An 18,343-nucleotide genomic window follows, 5' to 3' on the forward strand; every position below is an offset into this window, starting at 1 on the left:
AGTAGGAGGGGAAAACCGTGTTTGGAATCATCCCCATACCTGCCAGAGACGCTTACAGGGCTCCAACATACCTTGTGCACACGAGGACCCAGAGACCCCACAGATACTGAGTCAGATCTGTCTTTGAGTGTCTCCTGTGGAGGTATGGGTCAGCATGGCCTGCTTGCAGGGGTAGGGCTCTAGGTACCGCAGACTTGGTGTGACATAAGCCCTCTTGGAGGAGGTTGCCATTAACTCCACCATGGAGCTGCCAGAACTTAGTCAGGAAAGGGGAAACAGACTCCTGGAGGGCACAAACAGAACCTTGTTCGCACCAGGACCCAGGAGAAAGGAGCAGTGACCCCACAGGAGGCTGACTCAGACTTGCCGTGAGTGTTCAGGAGTCTTCGGCAGCGGCGTGGGTCGGCGGTGGCCTGCTGCAGGGTCGGGGGCACTGAGGGCAGCGGTGCATCATGGGACCTTTGAAGGAGGTCACCATTATCCTCATCACTTCCACCATAGTTTGGCCTCAGGTCAAATAACAGGGAGGGAACACAGCTCCACCCTTCAACAGAAAATTGGATTAAAGACTTACTGAGCGTGGCCCCGTCCATCGGAACAAGACCCAGATTCCCCCTCAGTCAGTCTCTCCCATCAGGAAGCTTCCATAAGCCTCTCATCCTTCTCCATCAGAGGGCAGACAGGATGAAAACCACCATCACAGAAAACGAACCAATCTGACCACATGGACCACAGCCTTGTCTGTCTAAATGAAATTATGAACCAACCATGCCATGTGGGGCCACCCAAGATGGACGGGCCATGGTGGACAGTTCTGACAAAACGTGGTCCACTTCAGCACTCTTGCCCTGTGAACCCCATGAACAGTATGAAAAGGCAAAAAGGTAGGACCCTGAAAGATGAACTCCCCAGGTCAGTAGGTGCCCAACATGCCACTGGAGAAGAGTGGAGAAATAACTCCAGAAAGAATGAAAAGTTACAGGTAAGCAGGTGAAAACCACAGTGTAAGAAAATCGTTTGTAGAATCTGGGCGCAGCCTCGTACAGTCTCATCCAGGGTTGCTTCCTAAGCACGCTAGCAAACTGGGCCCTCAAGGACAGGATGGATGGAGTGGACCACAGAGTAGACACTTCCACGTGGCCAAGTTCAACCGGGAGAAGGCCCTTCCTGTGGCAGCCGGAGGCGGGGTGGGGTGTGCTTTAGGGAGTCCTCACGAGTCACGGAGAGCAAACCTCCCCAGGAGAAGCAGGCAAGAGGAAAAACAAATGCAGAATCGACGTGTGGAAGTGAGCTGTGAGCTGAGGCGTGCGGCACCCCAGGGACTGGACAGGCCGACACCATTAGAGACCAGGGCTGGCAGGGCGGGGGAGGGACACGACCAATGACCTCCAGAGGGTGAGCCATGGACGCAGAACAAAGGTGTGAAGAGCTAATCCCCGTGAATTTAGACAAAGTGGAAAACGGGCCAACAGCGTGCGTGCAGCGGCCTTGCACACGTGGACGGTGAGCCTCCAGGCCCATCAAAGGCGTGTCGGGCAGACGTGCTGGGGTTCCTGCGTGGGAGCGACAGGACCCCACAGGGCGCTAGGACGGCAAGCTGAGGCTCAAAGTGAACCTTTGTTTTGATGGGTGGATGGACAAATGGAGTGCATGGAAAAGCACATGTGTGTGCACGGAGTGCTGGAGGACATGTGTGCACATGTGCACGTGTGCACAGATTAAAATCTAAACACGTTCTGGGCATTATCCTTGAGTAGACTGGGATGCTTTATGCTGAGTTCATCTTGCACAACCAGAATGAAGACTGTCTTCATTTGGGGAAAATGATGTTGCAGATAAATAGCACAGAAAGATGTTCAGGGCCTAGACTACAATATGACCATGCTCCCGCTTTAGATATGCATGTGTGTGCGTGTTGTGCACACGCATTACATATGATGTCTTCTGTTGTTCAGTCGCTAAGTCATGTCAGACTCTTTGAAACCCATGGACTGCAGCATGCCAGGCCTCCTTGTCCATCACCAATTCCTGGAGTTTGCTCAGACTCATGTCCATTGAGTCAGTGATGCCATCAACCATCTCATCCTCTGTCGTCCCCTTGTCCTCCTGCCCTCAATCTTTCCCAGCAGCAGGGTCTTTTCAAATGAGTCAGCTCTTCACATCAGGTGGCCAAAGTATTGGAGTTTCAGCTTCAGCATCAGTCCTTCCAATGAACACCCAGGACTGATCTCCTTTAGGATGGACTGGCTTGGGGACTCTCAAGAGTCCTTTCTAACAGCACAGTTCAAAAGCATCAATTCTTCAGCACTCAGCGTTCTTCATGGTCCAACTCTCATATCCATACGTGACTACTGGGAAAACCGTAGCTTTGACTGTACAGACCTTTGTCAGCAAAGTGATGTGTCTGCTTTTTAATATGTTGTTTAGGTTTGTCATAGCTTTTCTTCCAGGCATCTTTTAGCTTCATGGCTGCAGTCACCATCCACCGTGACTTTGGAGCCCAAGAAAATAAAGTCTCTCACTGTTCCCACTGGTGTCTATATAGACTCTCAGATGAAATTGGAAGCACACACACCAGTGTCGACCATGGTAATTTCCAGGTGCTGGGATAACTTATTTCCCATTTCTTACTTTTGTGTATACATGTTCTGTAACTTGTAAGAAGTCATCGTTAGGAAGGTTTCCTTCTGGCAGATGTACCAGGAAGGTGCTCCACAGCCACATTATGTGTCCCAAGGTGGCTTGCAGCCAGAACTGGCTGAGGCAGGTCCAGAGGCCCACCCGCAGCCTCCACGGGGAGCCCCTCTGCACAGCTAGCCCAGCTCCAGGGCGACGGCCAGGCCCTCTCCTCTGCCCAGCTGCCTTCCTCAGCCCTGCCGGGAGCAGCAGATGGGACGGCCCCCAGCGAACTTCCCTCGGGGAAGGAGGGAGCCCCACGAGAGAGCCCGGCCCTCGACAAGACACCCTGGAAATCAGGCCAAACCAGCACGGCTGCAGACACCGCCCTGACCAGTGAAAAGCCTTCTGGGTTGGGGTCCTCCCCTGCTGGGCTGCAACCCCCTCCACCTTCTCTGCCACCTGCCCACCCCGCCCCCCACCATTCTGCTCTCAGCAGCAAGCCCCTCCCTGGAGCACCTCCCACCTTCCTGCTAGAAGATGGGGTCCCCGGCCCTCACGCCTCACCACCCATCCTCCCGCCCCTCCATGGGGGCAGACGCGCCACCCAGGACCCCCATTCTTGGCTCACGGTCACCCTCTAGTTTCCCCTCCGTCTCAACTGGGGGTGATTCCCACATCCACCAGCCCCCCTAGAACAGCCCTGGCAAAGCAGATGTTCAGTAAATGCACGTGGAAGAAACGGATGCCCTGGCCACTAGTGGGCATCCTGGAGCCCGTGGGCAGGAACGGGAGGTGCCGCCCCACCTCCTGTGAGCTGTGATGAGCCCAGACATCCCCACCTCCCGGCGGCACCTCCAGAGCACACTCCAGTCCTGATGTGCACACACCGCCCTCCTCTCCGACAGACAGCCGAGGCCAGGGGGCCAGCGAGACCAGATGCAGAGCCCCTGGCCTGGGTAGGGCTGCATGCATGCCTGCTGTGGCTTCAGTCGTGCTGAGTCCTTGGGGTCCCATGGACTGTCGCCCACCGGGCTCCTCTGTCCCTGGGGTTCTCCAGGCAAGAACACTGGAGTGGGCTGCCATGCTCGCCTCCAGGGGAACTTCCCCACCCAGGGATCAAACCTGTATCTCTTATGTGTCCTGCACTGGCAGGCGGGTTCTTTTACCACCAGAGCCACATGGGAAGCCAGGTCGGGGTGGAGAGGGTTAAAACCCCTCCAGCAGGGCTGCTTTATTTCAGGGTCAGTGAGCAGAACCCCTGCCCTAGAGTCCTCAGGGCCAGCAGCCCAGAGGCGGCCCCACAGGCGGGTGCCAGCAGAGGGGACCGGCAGCCCAGCCTGCCTGGCCGCAGAGCCCAGCGCTGCTTCTTCACTGAGATCCGTCCACCCTCAAGGACTCCTCCTCCTGCTGCTCCCCTGGATAAGAAACTGGCAGGGAGCGGGGAGCCTGGAGGTGAGAGGCCGGGACGTCCCTGAGGAGCCCACATGCCCGCGCAGGACAGTGGCAGCTGCTGGAAGCACCGCCCAGAGCAGTCTCTGCTCTTGGGCCTCCCCTCTTTCCACCACAGCAGGGGCACCCGGAGCCCAGGGCCCGACGTGGGGTGAGCGCTGCACAGGCACGCTCTGCTCAGAGCTCACATGTGTGCGGGATACACGGTGAGAACCAGGTAACTGCTCCTCAGAGATGACCCAGGCCTCTGTCCTGCAGCCCCTGAGGTGAGGGCGCTGTGGCCAGATCCAGGGTGCCCCCCACAGCAGTCTGTTACTAAAAGACCCATTTCATAGAGTGGGAAACGGAGGGGATGCTCCAGGGGCACGGGCCCAAGGGCAGGGGTCCGTCCAGCCTTCACTGGAGCCGAGGACAGGGTCTAAGAAAGAACAGGGCATCCCTGCTTCCCCCCACCCCGACCCCAACAGGGCCCAGGCTGCCTAGCCATGTCCCAGGGGACAGTTCTGCACAGCGCCCCACCCACCAGCGGCCTCGCCGTAGCAGCAGGGCCAGGGAAAGTCATCGCCCTCAGCCCCGGGCTCTCCTCCCTGCGTGCCTCCCTGTCCCCACACAGCCCCCTCCCAAGGAATTCCACAAAGTGGCTTGAACTGGGGAGATTTCGGGGCACGACCGGGGTCACCCTGCCAGCCCTGCAGCAGCCCAGCCACCGCCTGGACTCACCGATGGCCATGAGGGCGTTGCAGTCCTTCTTGTGGAAGTCGGACCAGGCCTTGGTCTTGCAGTACTTGCTGCAGGTCAGGATCCCATAGCAGCGGGTGCACGGTGCCAGGCGCACCCCGATGGAGCGGCCGCACTGGTAGCAGAACTTGAAGAAGGGAATCCTGCAAGGGAGCGGGCAGGCAGTCAGGGGGCACCCGGCACGTGTGCCTGAGGCCCTGGGCGCCAGGACCCGCCACGTCCTGCGCTCAGAGTGGCCGGCTCGTAAGCCCTGGTCTAAGCATGTCCAGCCCAGTGCTACCAAGAACAGGAAACAAGCCCCCACCCTGTGCTGGCCAACCCGAGCGGGCAGGAAATGACACCCCCCTACTCGGAGACCCTCACGTCATCACCATGGCAAGGGGGTGGAAGGAGTCTGCAGTGGGGGAGCCAGTTCTGGGTGGGCCTGCAGGGGGCATGGGGCAGTGAGCTGGGTGCATGCCCTTCCCCCTCCTGCCCACCACCCCCACCCTGCCCACCAGGGTTTCCTGGGCAGAAACTATCTGGGATGCCCATGGGGATAACACAGCATTGGGCATCCAGAGACTGCCCCCAACAGCAGGGACGGGGCAGAGCTGAGGCCCAAGGGGGCCAGCAGTGGAGGGGCAGGGAGGGTGTCGGGCGCAGGGCAGCACCTCCGCCTTGACAGGGGTGGGGGGCGTCTCCGAGCAGCAGAGCTGGGCTCAACCCCACTTAGCCACTCCCCCCGCTGGGGGCCATGGAACCCACCCAGAGCCACAGAGGCCAGTCCACAGGTGAGCCTGCAACCCCCCCGCCCCCATCCTGGCTTGAGCCACGGCCGGCAGCAGAGCTGGGCCTCTCGGGAGCAACCCTGCCCCGGGCAGGGAGGTCGCGGCGGGCTCAGCAGCACCACCCAGCCGGGCAGCACCCAGCACTTACTGCTCCTGCTCCGGCAGGTCCTGCCCCTTGGGCATACCGCCCCTCCGCTTCAGCCGGAGGCAGGGGGCCAGCTCCGCTGCACCAAGAGAGACCCATGTCAGCCTCCACGGCCCCCGGTCATGCATGATGCCCACGTGTGGAGGGCGGCACTGTGCTGCCCGCCTCCACCACCCAGTGAGCCCCCTCCCTGGCCCTGCAAGGCCGGCGGGGTGGGCAGCACAGTGCTTGAGCAGCCCCCAGCAGGTCCGAGGGTGCAGAGCAGGGTGCGTCCATGAGCTCTGCAAGCCTCCTGGCCGTCGGCCCCAGCTCCGGGTTCCCGACTCCACCTTTAATGGCCACGGGGCAGCACCAGGTTCCCTCTGGCCTTGGCCAGCTCACATGCCCCTCTGGTCTAGAGACCCTTGGCTCTGCTCTCTGGCCACTGGCGGCAGGACGCCCAGAGGGCTGGGGGACAGGAGAGCAGCGAGCCCCCCACAGTAACCAGCTGATGCTGAACCGCACCCTCTGCTTTCCCGTCCTTAGACAACGCATCAGTCCTCTCAAGGGAAGGCCACGCATCCTCCACTCCCCCGGCACCCCTTAACACGAGGAGCCCCACAAAGAAACACCTGTTGGCCAGGAGAGTAGAGAATGTGGGAGACCCTCCTTCCTCGCTCTTCATGCCCCCCAGCCCCCAGGACCACTCCCCATGCCGTTGTGGGGTCCGGAAGCAGCTCTGTGAGTGACAGACTGGGCAGGGCCAACGTACCCTCCCGAACCAACTGGCACCAGAGTGACGCTTCTGGGGGAGCTGGCGATAAAGCAAGATGTAACTTTAACTCTCCTTTGCAAATCAGATGCCTTTCATTCATTTTTCTTGTCTAATTGCATAGTTTACAATTCTGGTACAATGTTACATGGAAAGGGGGAGAGAACACGTTTCCGTCCTCTTCCCGACCTTGGGGTGAGCATGTGCCCAGCCTCTCAACACTGACTTGACGTGTGCGGTGGGGGTTTTCTCTCAGGCGCCGTTCATCAGGTGAAAGCAATGCCCTTCTCTCCTTTGTTGTGTTTCATCATGAAAGGATGTTGGATTTTCTACATCAGTTTTCTGCTTTTACATCAATTGAATTTTTTCTTTCATTTTAATAGTGTAGTATATTGCATTGACAATTTTGTTGTTGTTAAAGCATCCTTGCATTTCTGGAGTAGATCCCACTCAGTCACGGTAGGCAGTTCTTTGGCACGATGCTGAGTTTGCTTTGCTGCTGTATGTGTATTTCTGGCCACAGTGTGCAGCATGGGGATCTTAGTTGCCCAACCAGGGATGGGCCTCGTGCCCCTGCCTTGGAAGCAGAGGGACTTAGCCACTAGACTGTCAGGGAAGTCCCAGTTCATTAGTATTTTGTTGTAGATTTTTGCATTTATATTCATAAAGGATATTGGTCTTTAGTTTTCTTATAATGCTATTGTCTGGCTTTGGAATCAGTAATGAGGCTTTGTAAGTTAGGAAGTGTTCCTTTCTCTTTAATTTTCTCATGAAAAGGATTTGTGCTAATTCCATGTTAAATGTTTGGTATACTTTACCAGTGGAGCCATCTGTACCTGGGTTTCCCTTTGTTTGGAGGTTTTTTGTTACTTACGCAATCTTTTTAATTGTCATAAATCTGGGCAGATTTTTAATTCCCTCTTTAATGAGTTGTGGTACATGCTATGTTTTCAGCAACTTGTCCGTTTCATCGGTGCTCCAACTCGTTGTCATAAAGTTGTTCATAGTATTCTCTCATAATTCTTTTCACTCCTAAATGTTTGGTAGTAATGTCTACTCTTTTAATTCTGCTTTTAGTAATTTGAGTCTTCATTTTTTTCCTGGTAAATCTAGCCAAATGTATCCGTTTTCCTGATTTTTTCAATGAACCATTTCCAAGGTTTATTGATTTTCTCTATTACTTTTCTATCCTCTATTTGTCTAATATTCTCTCTAAAAGACACACATACATTTATCTAGTGGCAAACTAGCTTACTTCAGGTTTAGTGAGCTCTCCTTTTGCAGGTGTTTTAGGGAGCACGGTTAGGTTATTGATTGAGATTTTCCTTTTAATATAAGCATTCATAGCTATACATTCCCTGCAATCACTGCTTTAGCTGCATTCCATGAGTTTTGATATGTTGTCTTCTTCTGCATTCATACCAAAGTACTTTCTAATTGCTTTTTTAATTTCTTCCTTGACCCCCTGGTTATTTAGAAGCATATTGTTTTATGTGATATCTCCAAATGTCTTCCTGTTATACTCATTTCTAATTCCATTCTGTTGTGGCTAGAGTACCTAATTTGCATTCTTTCTATGCCTATAAATGTATTAAGAGTTTGGGGGGGGTGTTCTTTTGACCGGGCACATGGTCTGCCCTGAACAACATCCCACATGCACTTGAGAAGAATATGCATCTGAAGCTTGGTGGTTATAGTGTCTGTAAATGCATTAGGTCTCGTGGTCCAATGTGTGTGTGTGTGTGTGTGTGTGTGTGTGTGTTCAGTCAACTGAGTCGTGCCCGACTCTTTGTGACCCCATGGACTGTAGCACGCCAGGATTCCCTGTCCTCTCTAGTCTAACAGTATTGCTCAATCTTCTTTTCTCTATGATTTTGTGCCTAGATTTTCTACAAATTATTGAACATCGGAAATTGACATCTCCAACCATTTTATTATTGAATTATTTATGTTGCATTTCACGTGTGTCTTTTCTGCTTTGTTTATTTGGGTGTCTGCTGGTAGATGTATATAGGTTTATAATTACTTTATCTCCCTGATTAACTGACTCTTTCATCATTTAAAAATGTCCCTCTTTATTGTCCGTAATATTTTTGCTTTAAAGTCCACTTTTAGGTGACATAAGTGTAGCTACTCCAGCCTTCTCGTGGTTGTGATTTTCATGATGTAAAATTCTGTTTTCATTTTACTTCCAATCTCTTTGCATCACTGAGTCTAAAATATGTCTCCTGTGGGGAGCATGTAAATAGACTTTTCTTATTTTTATTCGTCTAATGGTTTCTGCCTCTTGACTGTATTATTCGGTCCACTCACACTGGGCGTTATCCCTGACACTGCTGGGTTTACTGGTTTCTGCCTCTTGACTGTATCATTCGGTCCACTCACACTTGGCGTTATCCCTGACATCGCTGGGTTTACTGGTTTCTGCCTCTTGACTGTATCATTCGGTCCACTCACACTAGGCGTTATCCCTGACATCGCTGGGTTTACTGGTTTCTGCCTCTTGACTGTATCATTCGGTCCACTCACACTGGGCGTTATCCCTGACACCGCTGGGTTTACTGGTTTCTGCCTCTTGACTGTATTATTCGGTCCACTCACACTTGGCGTTATCCCTGACACCACTGGGTTTACTGGTTTCTGCCTCTTGACTGTATCATTCGGTCCACTCACACTGGGCGTTATCCCTGACACCGCTGGGTTTACTGGTTTCTGCCTCTTGACTGTATTATTCGGTCCACTCACACTTGGCGTTATCCCTGACACCACTGGGTTTACTGGTTTCTGCCTCTTGACTGTATCATTCGGTCCACTCACACTAGGCGTTATCCCTGACATCGCTGGGTTTACTGGTTTCTGCCTCTTGACTGTATCATTCGGTCCACTCACACTGGGCGTTATCCCTGACACCGCTGGGTTTACTGGTTTCTGCCTCTTGACTGTATCATTTGGTCCACTCACACTTGGCGTTATCCCTGACACCGCTGGGTTTACGTTTGCTGTTTCACGTTTTGTTTTCTGCGTGTCTCATATTTTCGTCCTTCTACTCCTCCTTTATTTACTTTTTTGCATTAAGTGAATACTTTTAAATGTAATGTTTAATTTCTTTAATTATTTTAAACTATACTTTTTGTTATTTCCTTGAAAGTGAAAGTCACTCAGTAATCTGACTCTTTGCGACTCCATGGACCATACAGCTCATGGAATTCTCCAGGCCAGAATACTGGAGTGGGTAGCTGTTCCCTTCTCCAGGGGATCTTCCCAACCCAGGGATCGAACTCAGGTCTCCCGCATTGCAGATGGATTCTTTACCACCTGAGCCACCAGGATTACAATAAATAAAATCCATACGTATATGCTTATAGTAATGTTTCTATAAAGTGGTTATATATAAATCATGCAAATTTCTTTTTAAACCTGTTAAGAAAACATGCATTTATTTTTTATTTTTACAATTAGCTCTGCCAGTGCTCTTTATGCACATGGGGGACTTGATTTCCATCTGGAGTTACGTGCTTTAGTACTTCCTGTAAAGCAGGACTACGAGGGACAAATTCTCAAGGGTTCCTTCTTCAGGAATGCCTTTCTGTCACCTTCCTCCAGCTTTGCTGGATCTAGGATTCTCAGCTGAAGCTTACCGCTTTGAGCACTTGACTATGACATACCACTGCCTCCTGGCCTTCGTGGCTTCTGACGAGGGGCCAACTGCTGACTTCACTGGGGTCCCCTTGTGACGAATCATTCGGTCTCAGTATTTTAACTGTCGTGTGTCTGTGGGTGTCTGTGTTTATCCTATTGGGAGTTCATTAAGCTCTCTGGGTATATAGGTTGACAATTTTCAACAGATTTTGGGTGTTTTCATCACGGTATCTTCCACTACATGTCCTGCTCCCCTCTCTCCATTATGCCCACGTGGCTGTGCTCAGCGGTGCCCGCGTTTCACTGGGGACCTGCTCATTTCTCATCATCACGCCCCCTCTGGGGCTGACAGTCGTTATTTGTGTGGTGGGCGGTGTGCAGGTGACAGGGTAGGGGAGGTTTGTGTTTGAGTCGGGGGCAGGGGGGTGTTATGGACACACCTGTATCCTTCCAAGATTAATTTGCTGAAAGCCTAACCCCAACGCCACGAGACTTGGATGGGGGCTTTGGGGTGATGGGGCAGACCCCTCTGGTGGGATTAGTACCCTGTAAAAAGAGGAAGTGCACGCTCTCCCTCCCGTGTCGAGGAGCCAGGAAGCAGCCCTCCCCAGAACCGGCCACGCCTGCTCCCGGAGCTCGGTCTCCAGCCTCCTGAACTGAGCAAACACCCGCTTGTTGTCTAGGCATCCCCCGCCCTGCTGAACTCAGGCCACGGTACCTTCACAGCCCCTGACCCGACAGGACAGGGAGGTCATGTGTGGGCACGCAGCTATGAGGTGGTCGGCGGCCACGAGCTGGTGTGAGGGTGAGTGGACGTGCGTGGCTGTGGGTGGGCTGGTGAGCGTGGGGGTGGGGAGGGTTATGATGGATGGTGGGTGTGTATGTGTAACAGGGTGCAAGGCGGTTCTGTGGGGAAGGATGGGATGAGTGTGCATGTGGGGAGGAATGGTGTGGGTATGTGGGGGGTGAGGGGGTTGGTTCCTGGGGGCTTGTGTGGGGGCTGGGCTGGGGTAGCAGGTGTGTGAGGACAGGGGTGTGAGGGGTGGTGGAGGTGAGCAGTTGGTAGGGATGTGTGTGAGCGTGTAGGTGGGCATCTGGTTAGTAACTATTTGTGGGCTGGGGAACAGGGGTCTTATTTTGTGTGTGCAGGAAGAGTGGATATTGGCGTGTGTGTGCAACAGAGGTGGGTGAGGAGCTGAGGGTGCGCAGGTCTGTGGGGGATTTGGCAGGTTTACGTTAGTGTGTGAGTGTGTGTGCAGCAGTGAGGAGTGCTGTGTATGGAAGGTGGGCATCTCGAGGCTGTGGGGTGCAGACAGACGGTGTGTGGAAAGGTGGGTGGGTGTGGGCTTGGAGGTTGTGTGTGTATGGACGTGTGTGGATGGGGGCCTGGCAGGTGGGGGAGGTGGGGAGGCTGGTCCATGTGTGTGTGAGCACACGCATGGGTGGTGGGCAGGGCGGCGATGTTGCTGGGGGCCTAGGGGGTGGGGTACGTGTAAGGGAGTCGAGCAGGGCAGAGCATCGGGGTCCCCCCGCCCAGCTGCTCTCTGAGCGCCCCCGGCACCACTTCTGTCTCCCCATCACCTGCTGTGCGGGTTCCGGGCAGCGGACAGGAGCAGAGGTGTGGCTGAGGAGAGGCCACCGGTCCCGGCCCGCCACATAGGCAGCCGTGCCCCAGGCTCGCCGCTCGCCCTGCCCCACCCCCCTCTCCTGGAAGGCACAGCCCCTGCCCTGGGCCCATGGGCTTCCCCGGGAGTCCACTCTCTTTCGCCAGCTGAGCCAGGAGACAAGCTCCTCGTCTGTGTGCCATGGGGTTCTGGATCCTTCGCCCACGCCCAAGGACCCGCCTGGCTCTCACTCAAGACTGCAGCTCAGGCTGGCTCTCCACGGGGCTAGAACACGCAGGGCCCTCGGGAGAGGGTGACCCAGGGCTTCACCCCTCGACCAGGCTGTGTACCAGCTCCACCCCCAGGGCGCAGCTCACCAAGCATACCGCAGGGCAGGGTTCCTCGCCCCCACCCCCGGTGCAGGCGTCGCCCCTCCTCAGGTGTCTTATCCCCCACCGTGGCAGCGGGGCCGGCAGGGGCTGGGGCCGGCTGGGACACTGGACAAAGGTGATGCTCCCAGACCTGTGATGGGGCCCCCCCAGTTTCTCTTCCCAGGCTCACCTCCCCAGCCTGGGAACCCCCTTCTCAATTCCCCTTGCAGACATCCTTGGCAGAACATGTGAGGGCCAGGTGGACACTGGCCCAGCAGGCATGTCCCTTCCTGGCCCACCCCACACAGCCTCCTGGAGCCAGGCCTTCAGGGGATGCCCCACACAGCCTCCTGGAGCCAGCCTTCAGGGGATGCAGCCCCTAGCAGAGGGCACCCATGCTCTTCCACGACGCATAAAGCCTGTCACACACACTCAGGCCAAGGGGGCCTCCGGGTCGGCTCTGAGCTGCCTGAGGAGCCCACTGCAGCTGCCCACCCCGCTGGCAGCCCACCACGCCCACGCCCCCACCCTGCCCGAGCGCCCGCCACGCCCACCTCTCTTGCTCAGATGCAGCACCTTTGGGTCCCACTGGCACTCCTTGGCAAAGACAGCCTGCCGCAGCTGGAGGCCCATGTATTCCAGGAGCTTCTTCCGGGCCAGAAATGTCTCCCGCTCCGCGGGCATCAGCATATGGAAGGGGCAGTGGGCTATCTTCCGGTCCTGCAACCCAGTGCCGGTCACCACCTCTGAGTGCGGGGCACCTGGCCCCCAGTCCACAAGGGGGAGCAGGTCCAGCAGCCCTGGCCCACCGCCGACATGGGGGCACACTGTGGTCGCGGCGATGATTGTGAGGACAGACCGGGATAACACTCAGAGAGCCGGCACACAGGCAGCCATGCTGGCAGCACATGCTTGGGGGCCCTGGATTTTCCCTTCTAGGAAGCCAGGGAGGACTTTGGTCAGAGGCACGAGGGACCTTTGGCCCGCCTTGCCCAAGAGTTGCTAAAAGCCCCAGATCCACCCCATCGCCAGTGAGAGACCCAACCCACCTGGAAGAATCTGAAGTAGCCATAGTCAACGGCTGTGCCCACGGCCGTTTTGTCCCCCTGTGAAAGTGTCACAGGGTTCAGGATGTCCGCCCCGTAAGTAATGAGCCGGTCAATCTGTGGAGAACAGAGCCCACGTCAAAGGCTCGCATTTGCCCCAGCCACCAGGGGGCTCTCACCCCCAGCAGGAGAGCAGGGCCACCCAGCTGGGCACCCTCCCAGGTGTGCGGAGTGTCAGCAAGACAGACAAGACAGACGGACGACACATTAGGGTGGTGTGTCCTCAGAGCGACCCTCAGAGCAAGGTCCTGGGGCGGCCCTCCCTGACCCAACCGCACCCCCAGGGCACCCTGCTGAGGTCTGGCCCCACTCCGCTAGTTGTAACTGGCAGGAGGGCAAACCCCGAGCCGGCCTGTTTGAGAGACTGGGACCTGGGCCCCTTGCTGCAGTGCTTGCACCTGGACAAACGTCTCCTTCGGAAACAAAACACAAAGAAACCAAATGGACTAAAAATAGCTGGGTGCAGGTGCAGTTGAGGCAGATTATGGACAAGATACAAAAAGACCAGAAACCCAGCTGCCGCTTCTAAAGAGCCAGGGGCAAAAGCAGGGTATGCGCACGCACCTGCGCTCAACACCGCCGAAGGGCGGCAGACCACCTCCGCCTCCAGACTGAGCCCTGGACACACCCCCGTTCACCCCGTGTAGGAACAAGCTGCGCACGAACCTGCGCTCAACACCGCCGAAGGGCGGCAGACCACCTCCGCCTCCAGACTGAGCCCTGGACACACCCCCGTTCACCCCGTGTAGGAACAAGCTGCGCACGCACCCTGCGCTCAACACCGCCGAAGGGCGGCAGACCACCTCCGCCTCCAGACTGAGCCCTGGACACACCCCCGTTCACCCCGTGTAGGAACAAGCTCACCCCGCCTCGGGATGAGCAAGGGAGCCCGTGACTCGTTCTCAGGTTCTGTAGGTTAAAGATGCCAAAAGCCCTAGTCCGCACATGTTCACCATCCATCCAACCACCCGGGGCACTCAGTAAGACCACAGGCGCTGTGTGCCTGGTTGCAGAGACCAGCTATGTAAGTGTGTGTGTGAGTGTGTGGTGCTTGCACACGTATTCAGAGGCATGTGGATGTGTGTGCATGCATGTGTGTGGCTGCAGAGAGCAGCTATGTGAGTGTGTAGGGGTGGGTGCTTGCACATGTGTGCACAGGCATGTGGACATGTGTGTGTGGTTGCAGAGAGCAGCTATGTGAGTGTGTGGTTCATGCACACGTATGCACAGGTGTGTGGACATGTGTGTGCATGCATGTGTGTGTGGCTGCAGAGAGCAGCTATGTGAGTGTGGGGGGTGCTTGCACATGTATGCACAGGCATGTGATGTGCCTGTGCATGCACATGTGTGTGCATCTGGACCCCTGGCACAACCCGAGGCAAGGTCCTCCGCTCCTGACGCAGCACCAACTGCATTCATAGCAAACAGCATTCAGAGGCGCCCACCCAGACCACGACAAGGAAGGATGCTGTGCTACACAGAGGTTCTTTGGTTTCACAGTTTCATCGAGAAATGCTGACAGAACCACAAACCACAAGGCTCGATGTGACAGACAAGAATCACGCTGTCATCTACAGGAAGTTCAGAAGTCACACTTGCCAAGCAGGCGTCAGCAGGGTCGTTATTTGGGGAGACACAAGGCGGCCTCAATGACTCACCAGCCTCTCATCACTCAACCTTCCTTCTTCACAAACAAAAACCCTGGGTTCTGGGGGCACTGCCAGTGAAGCTTTGCTTCCAGCAGAGAAAGCACCCTGACCCAGGACACAGCTCCCCATCCCCCCCACAGGACACAGCTCCCCATCCCCCACTCAGGACACAGCTCCCCATCCCCCACCCAGGACACAGCTCCCCTATCCCCGCCCATGGCACAGCTCCCCCATCTCCCACCCAGGACACAGCTCCCCCATCCCCCACCCAGGACACAGCTCCCCCATCCCTCACTCAGGACACAGCTCCCCATCCCCCCCACAGGACACAGCTCCCCATCCCCCACTCGGTACACAGCTCCCCATCTCCCACCCAGGACACAGCTCCCCATCCCCGACTCAGGACACAGCTCCCCCATCCCCCCGCCATGGCACAGCTCCACCATCTCCCACCCAGGACACAGCTCCCCCATCCCCTACTCAGGACACAGCTCCCCCATCCCCCACTCAGGACACAGCTCCCCATCCCCCACTGAGGATACAGCTCCCCCATCCCCCCGCCATGGCACAGCTCCCCCATCTCCCACCCAGGACACAGCTCCCCCATCCCCTACCCAGGACACAGCTCCCCCATCCCCTACCCAGGACACAGCTCCCCCATCCCCCATCCCCCACTCAGAACACAGCTCCCCATTCCCCACCCAGGACACAGCTCCCCCATCCCCCACTCAGAACACAGCTCCCCATCCCCCACTCAGGACACAGCTCTCCCATCCCCCCCCCACCCCGGGCACAGCTCCCCATCCCCCCCGCCCCCCATACAGCTTCTGGATCCCTGCTCATCTGGTTCTGTCACTGAAAACTCTAGAGTCCTGCAGCCAGACCAAAGCCAAGCCCAATGTCTCTCAAGACAAACTAGGGACTCTTGTCTGGCCTTTTGAGTGGGCTTGCCACTAACATATTTTAGGTCTATAAACTATAAAAGGCAAGAATTGTTTGTACTTTCTCAAGTGTTTGGAACATCAAGTCTTGAACACAGAGCAAGAGCCCACGAAGCACCATGAAGCACCTTGCTGCAAGCAGGGCCAGACAGAGGGTCCAGTGCAGACCCCAGACCCTACCAGCCAGGCCTCCGCCTTTCTACCCTCCCGCCCCAGGGCCGGCCCCGCCCCGGCTCACCAGGGCCAGCCTGCTCTCCAGGCTCCTCTGGCTCTCATAGGTGATGTCACAGGCGACGCACAGGGCGCTGCCCAAGCCTTTGGTCAGAAGCATGTTGGGGTCAGCTCCGTAGGACAGCAGCTCCTTCACAATCTGGACACAGACAGGCCTGTCAGCACCCACCGCGCTCCCTCCCGATGACCGGAGGAAGCGCCTGGAGCCAAGCCATGCGGGGCGGCTTCCCTGCTTCCCACCCCCAGGGGCCGCGGCTCAGATGGGGAGCCTGGGGCGGCCAAGCGGCTGCTCCCTAGTGAGGGCTCCCACTCCCCAGGGCAGCCCAGGTCCAGGGCTTCCTCAGAACAATATCCAGTTGCTCAGAAGTGGTCCCGGTGCCTCTCTGCTTTCCACCCGGGGACGCAGCCGGATCCTGCTGGGCCTCTCACCCCACAGGGTCAGGCACACGTCCTGCTGGTCCATGTCCCTGGGACCGGCCTGCCTCTACCCGGGGCAGCCAGTCACCGTGATCACCTGAGCACGTGCAGAGGAAGGGGCTCCCTTGCTCCCTGCTGCATCCCCAGTCGCTAGCCCAGGGGCCCCCGGGGAGCCCGGAGTCAGAGCAGCTGCTCCAGACACACGAGACACCGAGCTTGGCCCTCCGGGAGCTTCTGTGCCTGGGGTGAGGCTCTCCTCCAGGCTGCCTGTCCCCCACTCCAGGGCTGGTCATAGAGCAGGTGCCCGCGTGACCCGCTGAGTGAATGACTCGGTGCACGAGCCAAGGCAGGAGGCAGAGGGGCCAGCAGAAGGGACACGGGAGCCCCAGCCCCTCACCAACAATGGCTGCCTCAGGCCTCCCCGAAATGCCATCTCACCAGAGAGGCCCTCCCGCCACCCAGCTGAAGGAGCCCCCATCATTCTCCTCCCCTCACCCATCATCACTTTCTTCATAAACTTACTGCCTGACACTGTCACACACCGGACTGTGGTCCATCTGCCCCAACTAGAACGTATGATCCCTGACACTCCTGTTTTATTCAACACCTAGTGCCTGGAATGGTGCCTGCCTGGTACATAGACCATGCTCAAAAAATAACAGCTAAATGAAAGGATGAATAGGTGGGTGGATTATAGATGGGTAGATATAAAGGAATACCAACAACCTCAGCTATGCAGACCACACTACCCTAATGGCAGAAAGCGAAGTGGGACTAAAGAGCCTCTTGATGAGGCTGAAAGAGGAGAATGAAAAAGCTGGCTTAAAACTCCACACTCAAAAAATGAAGATCACGGCATCTGGTCCCATCACTTTGTGGCAAATAGATGGGGAAAAAACGGAAACAGTGGCAGACTGTATTTTCTTGGGCTCCAAAATCTCTGTGGATGCTGACTGCAGCAATGAAATTAAAACACACTTGCTCCTTGGAAGAAAAGCTATGACAAAACTATACTGTGTATTAAAAAGCAGAGACATTACTTTGCCAACAAAGGTCCGTCTAGTCAAGGCTATGGTTTTTCCAGTGGTCACCTATGGATGTGAGAGTTGGACTACAAAGAAAGCTGAGCGCCGAAGAATTGATGCTTTTGAACTGTGGTGTTGGAGAAGACTCTTGAGAGTCCCTTGGACAGCAAGAAAATCCAACCAGTCCATCCTAAAGGAAATCAGTCCTGAATATTCATTGGAAGGACTGATGCTGAAGCTGAAACTCCAATACTTTGGCCACCTGATATGAAGAGCTGACTCATTTGAAAAGACCCTGATGCTGGGAAAGACTGAGGGCAGGAGGAGAAGGGGACGACAGAGGATGAGATGGTTGGAGGGCATCACTGACTCAATGGACATGAGTTTGAGTGAGCTCTGGGAGTTGGTGATGGACAGGGAGGCCTAGCGTGCTGCAGTCCATGGGGTTGCAAAGAGCTGGCTACGACTGAGCGACTGAACAAGACAGAAGGAGGGATGGATGATGAAGAATGGAGGGGTGGAGGGGTGGGTGGGCAGGTGGATGTGGAGGTGGATAAATGAATGGAAAGAAGGGAAAGTGCAGGACTGGGAGGATGGATGAGTGGGTGACCGAGTGGATGAGTGGATGACTGGGAGGATGGATGGACGGCTGACTGGGTGGACGAGTGGATGACTGGGAGTGTGGAGGGATGGATGGACTGCTGACTGGGAGGATGGGTGAGTGGATGACCAAGTGGATGAGTGGATGACCAAGTGGATGAGTGGATGACTGGGAGTGTGGAGGGATGGATGGACTGCTGACTGGGAGGATGGATGAGTGGGTGACCGAGTGGATGAGTGGATGACTGGGAGGATGGATGGACGGCTGACTGGGTGGACGAGTGGATG

General features: G+C 56.0%; 1 protein-coding gene across 9 annotated transcripts in view; it reads right to left on the minus strand.

Moving 5' to 3' along the window:
* Nucleotides 1-18,343, minus strand: part of ANKMY1 (ankyrin repeat and MYND domain containing 1) — a 55,170-nt gene that overhangs the window by 15,837 nt on the left and 20,990 nt on the right. For 7 of the 9 annotated variants that reach the window (XM_070787019.1, XM_070787020.1, XM_070787023.1 and 4 more), the window contains 6 exons: nucleotides 16,021-16,152; nucleotides 13,136-13,249; nucleotides 12,641-12,806; nucleotides 5,725-5,800; nucleotides 4,789-4,949; nucleotides 3-544 (listed from right to left, as the gene is read on the minus strand). In XM_070787019.1, the coding sequence (XP_070643120.1) occupies nucleotides 258-544; nucleotides 4,789-4,949; nucleotides 5,725-5,800; nucleotides 12,641-12,806; nucleotides 13,136-13,249; nucleotides 16,021-16,152 (936 nt within the window). In that variant the 3' untranslated portion in view covers nucleotides 3-257. Of the gene's footprint in view, nucleotides 1-2; nucleotides 545-4,787; nucleotides 4,950-5,724; nucleotides 5,801-12,640; nucleotides 12,807-13,135; nucleotides 13,250-16,020; nucleotides 16,153-18,343 lie in introns of those variants that run through there. The other 2 variants (XM_070787021.1, XM_070787026.1) reach the window with 2 other exon arrangements.

This window comes from Bos indicus, chromosome 3 (assembly GCF_029378745.1).
Source record: "Bos indicus isolate NIAB-ARS_2022 breed Sahiwal x Tharparkar chromosome 3, NIAB-ARS_B.indTharparkar_mat_pri_1.0, whole genome shotgun sequence".
Lineage (NCBI taxonomy): Eukaryota > Metazoa > Chordata > Mammalia > Artiodactyla > Bovidae > Bos > Bos indicus.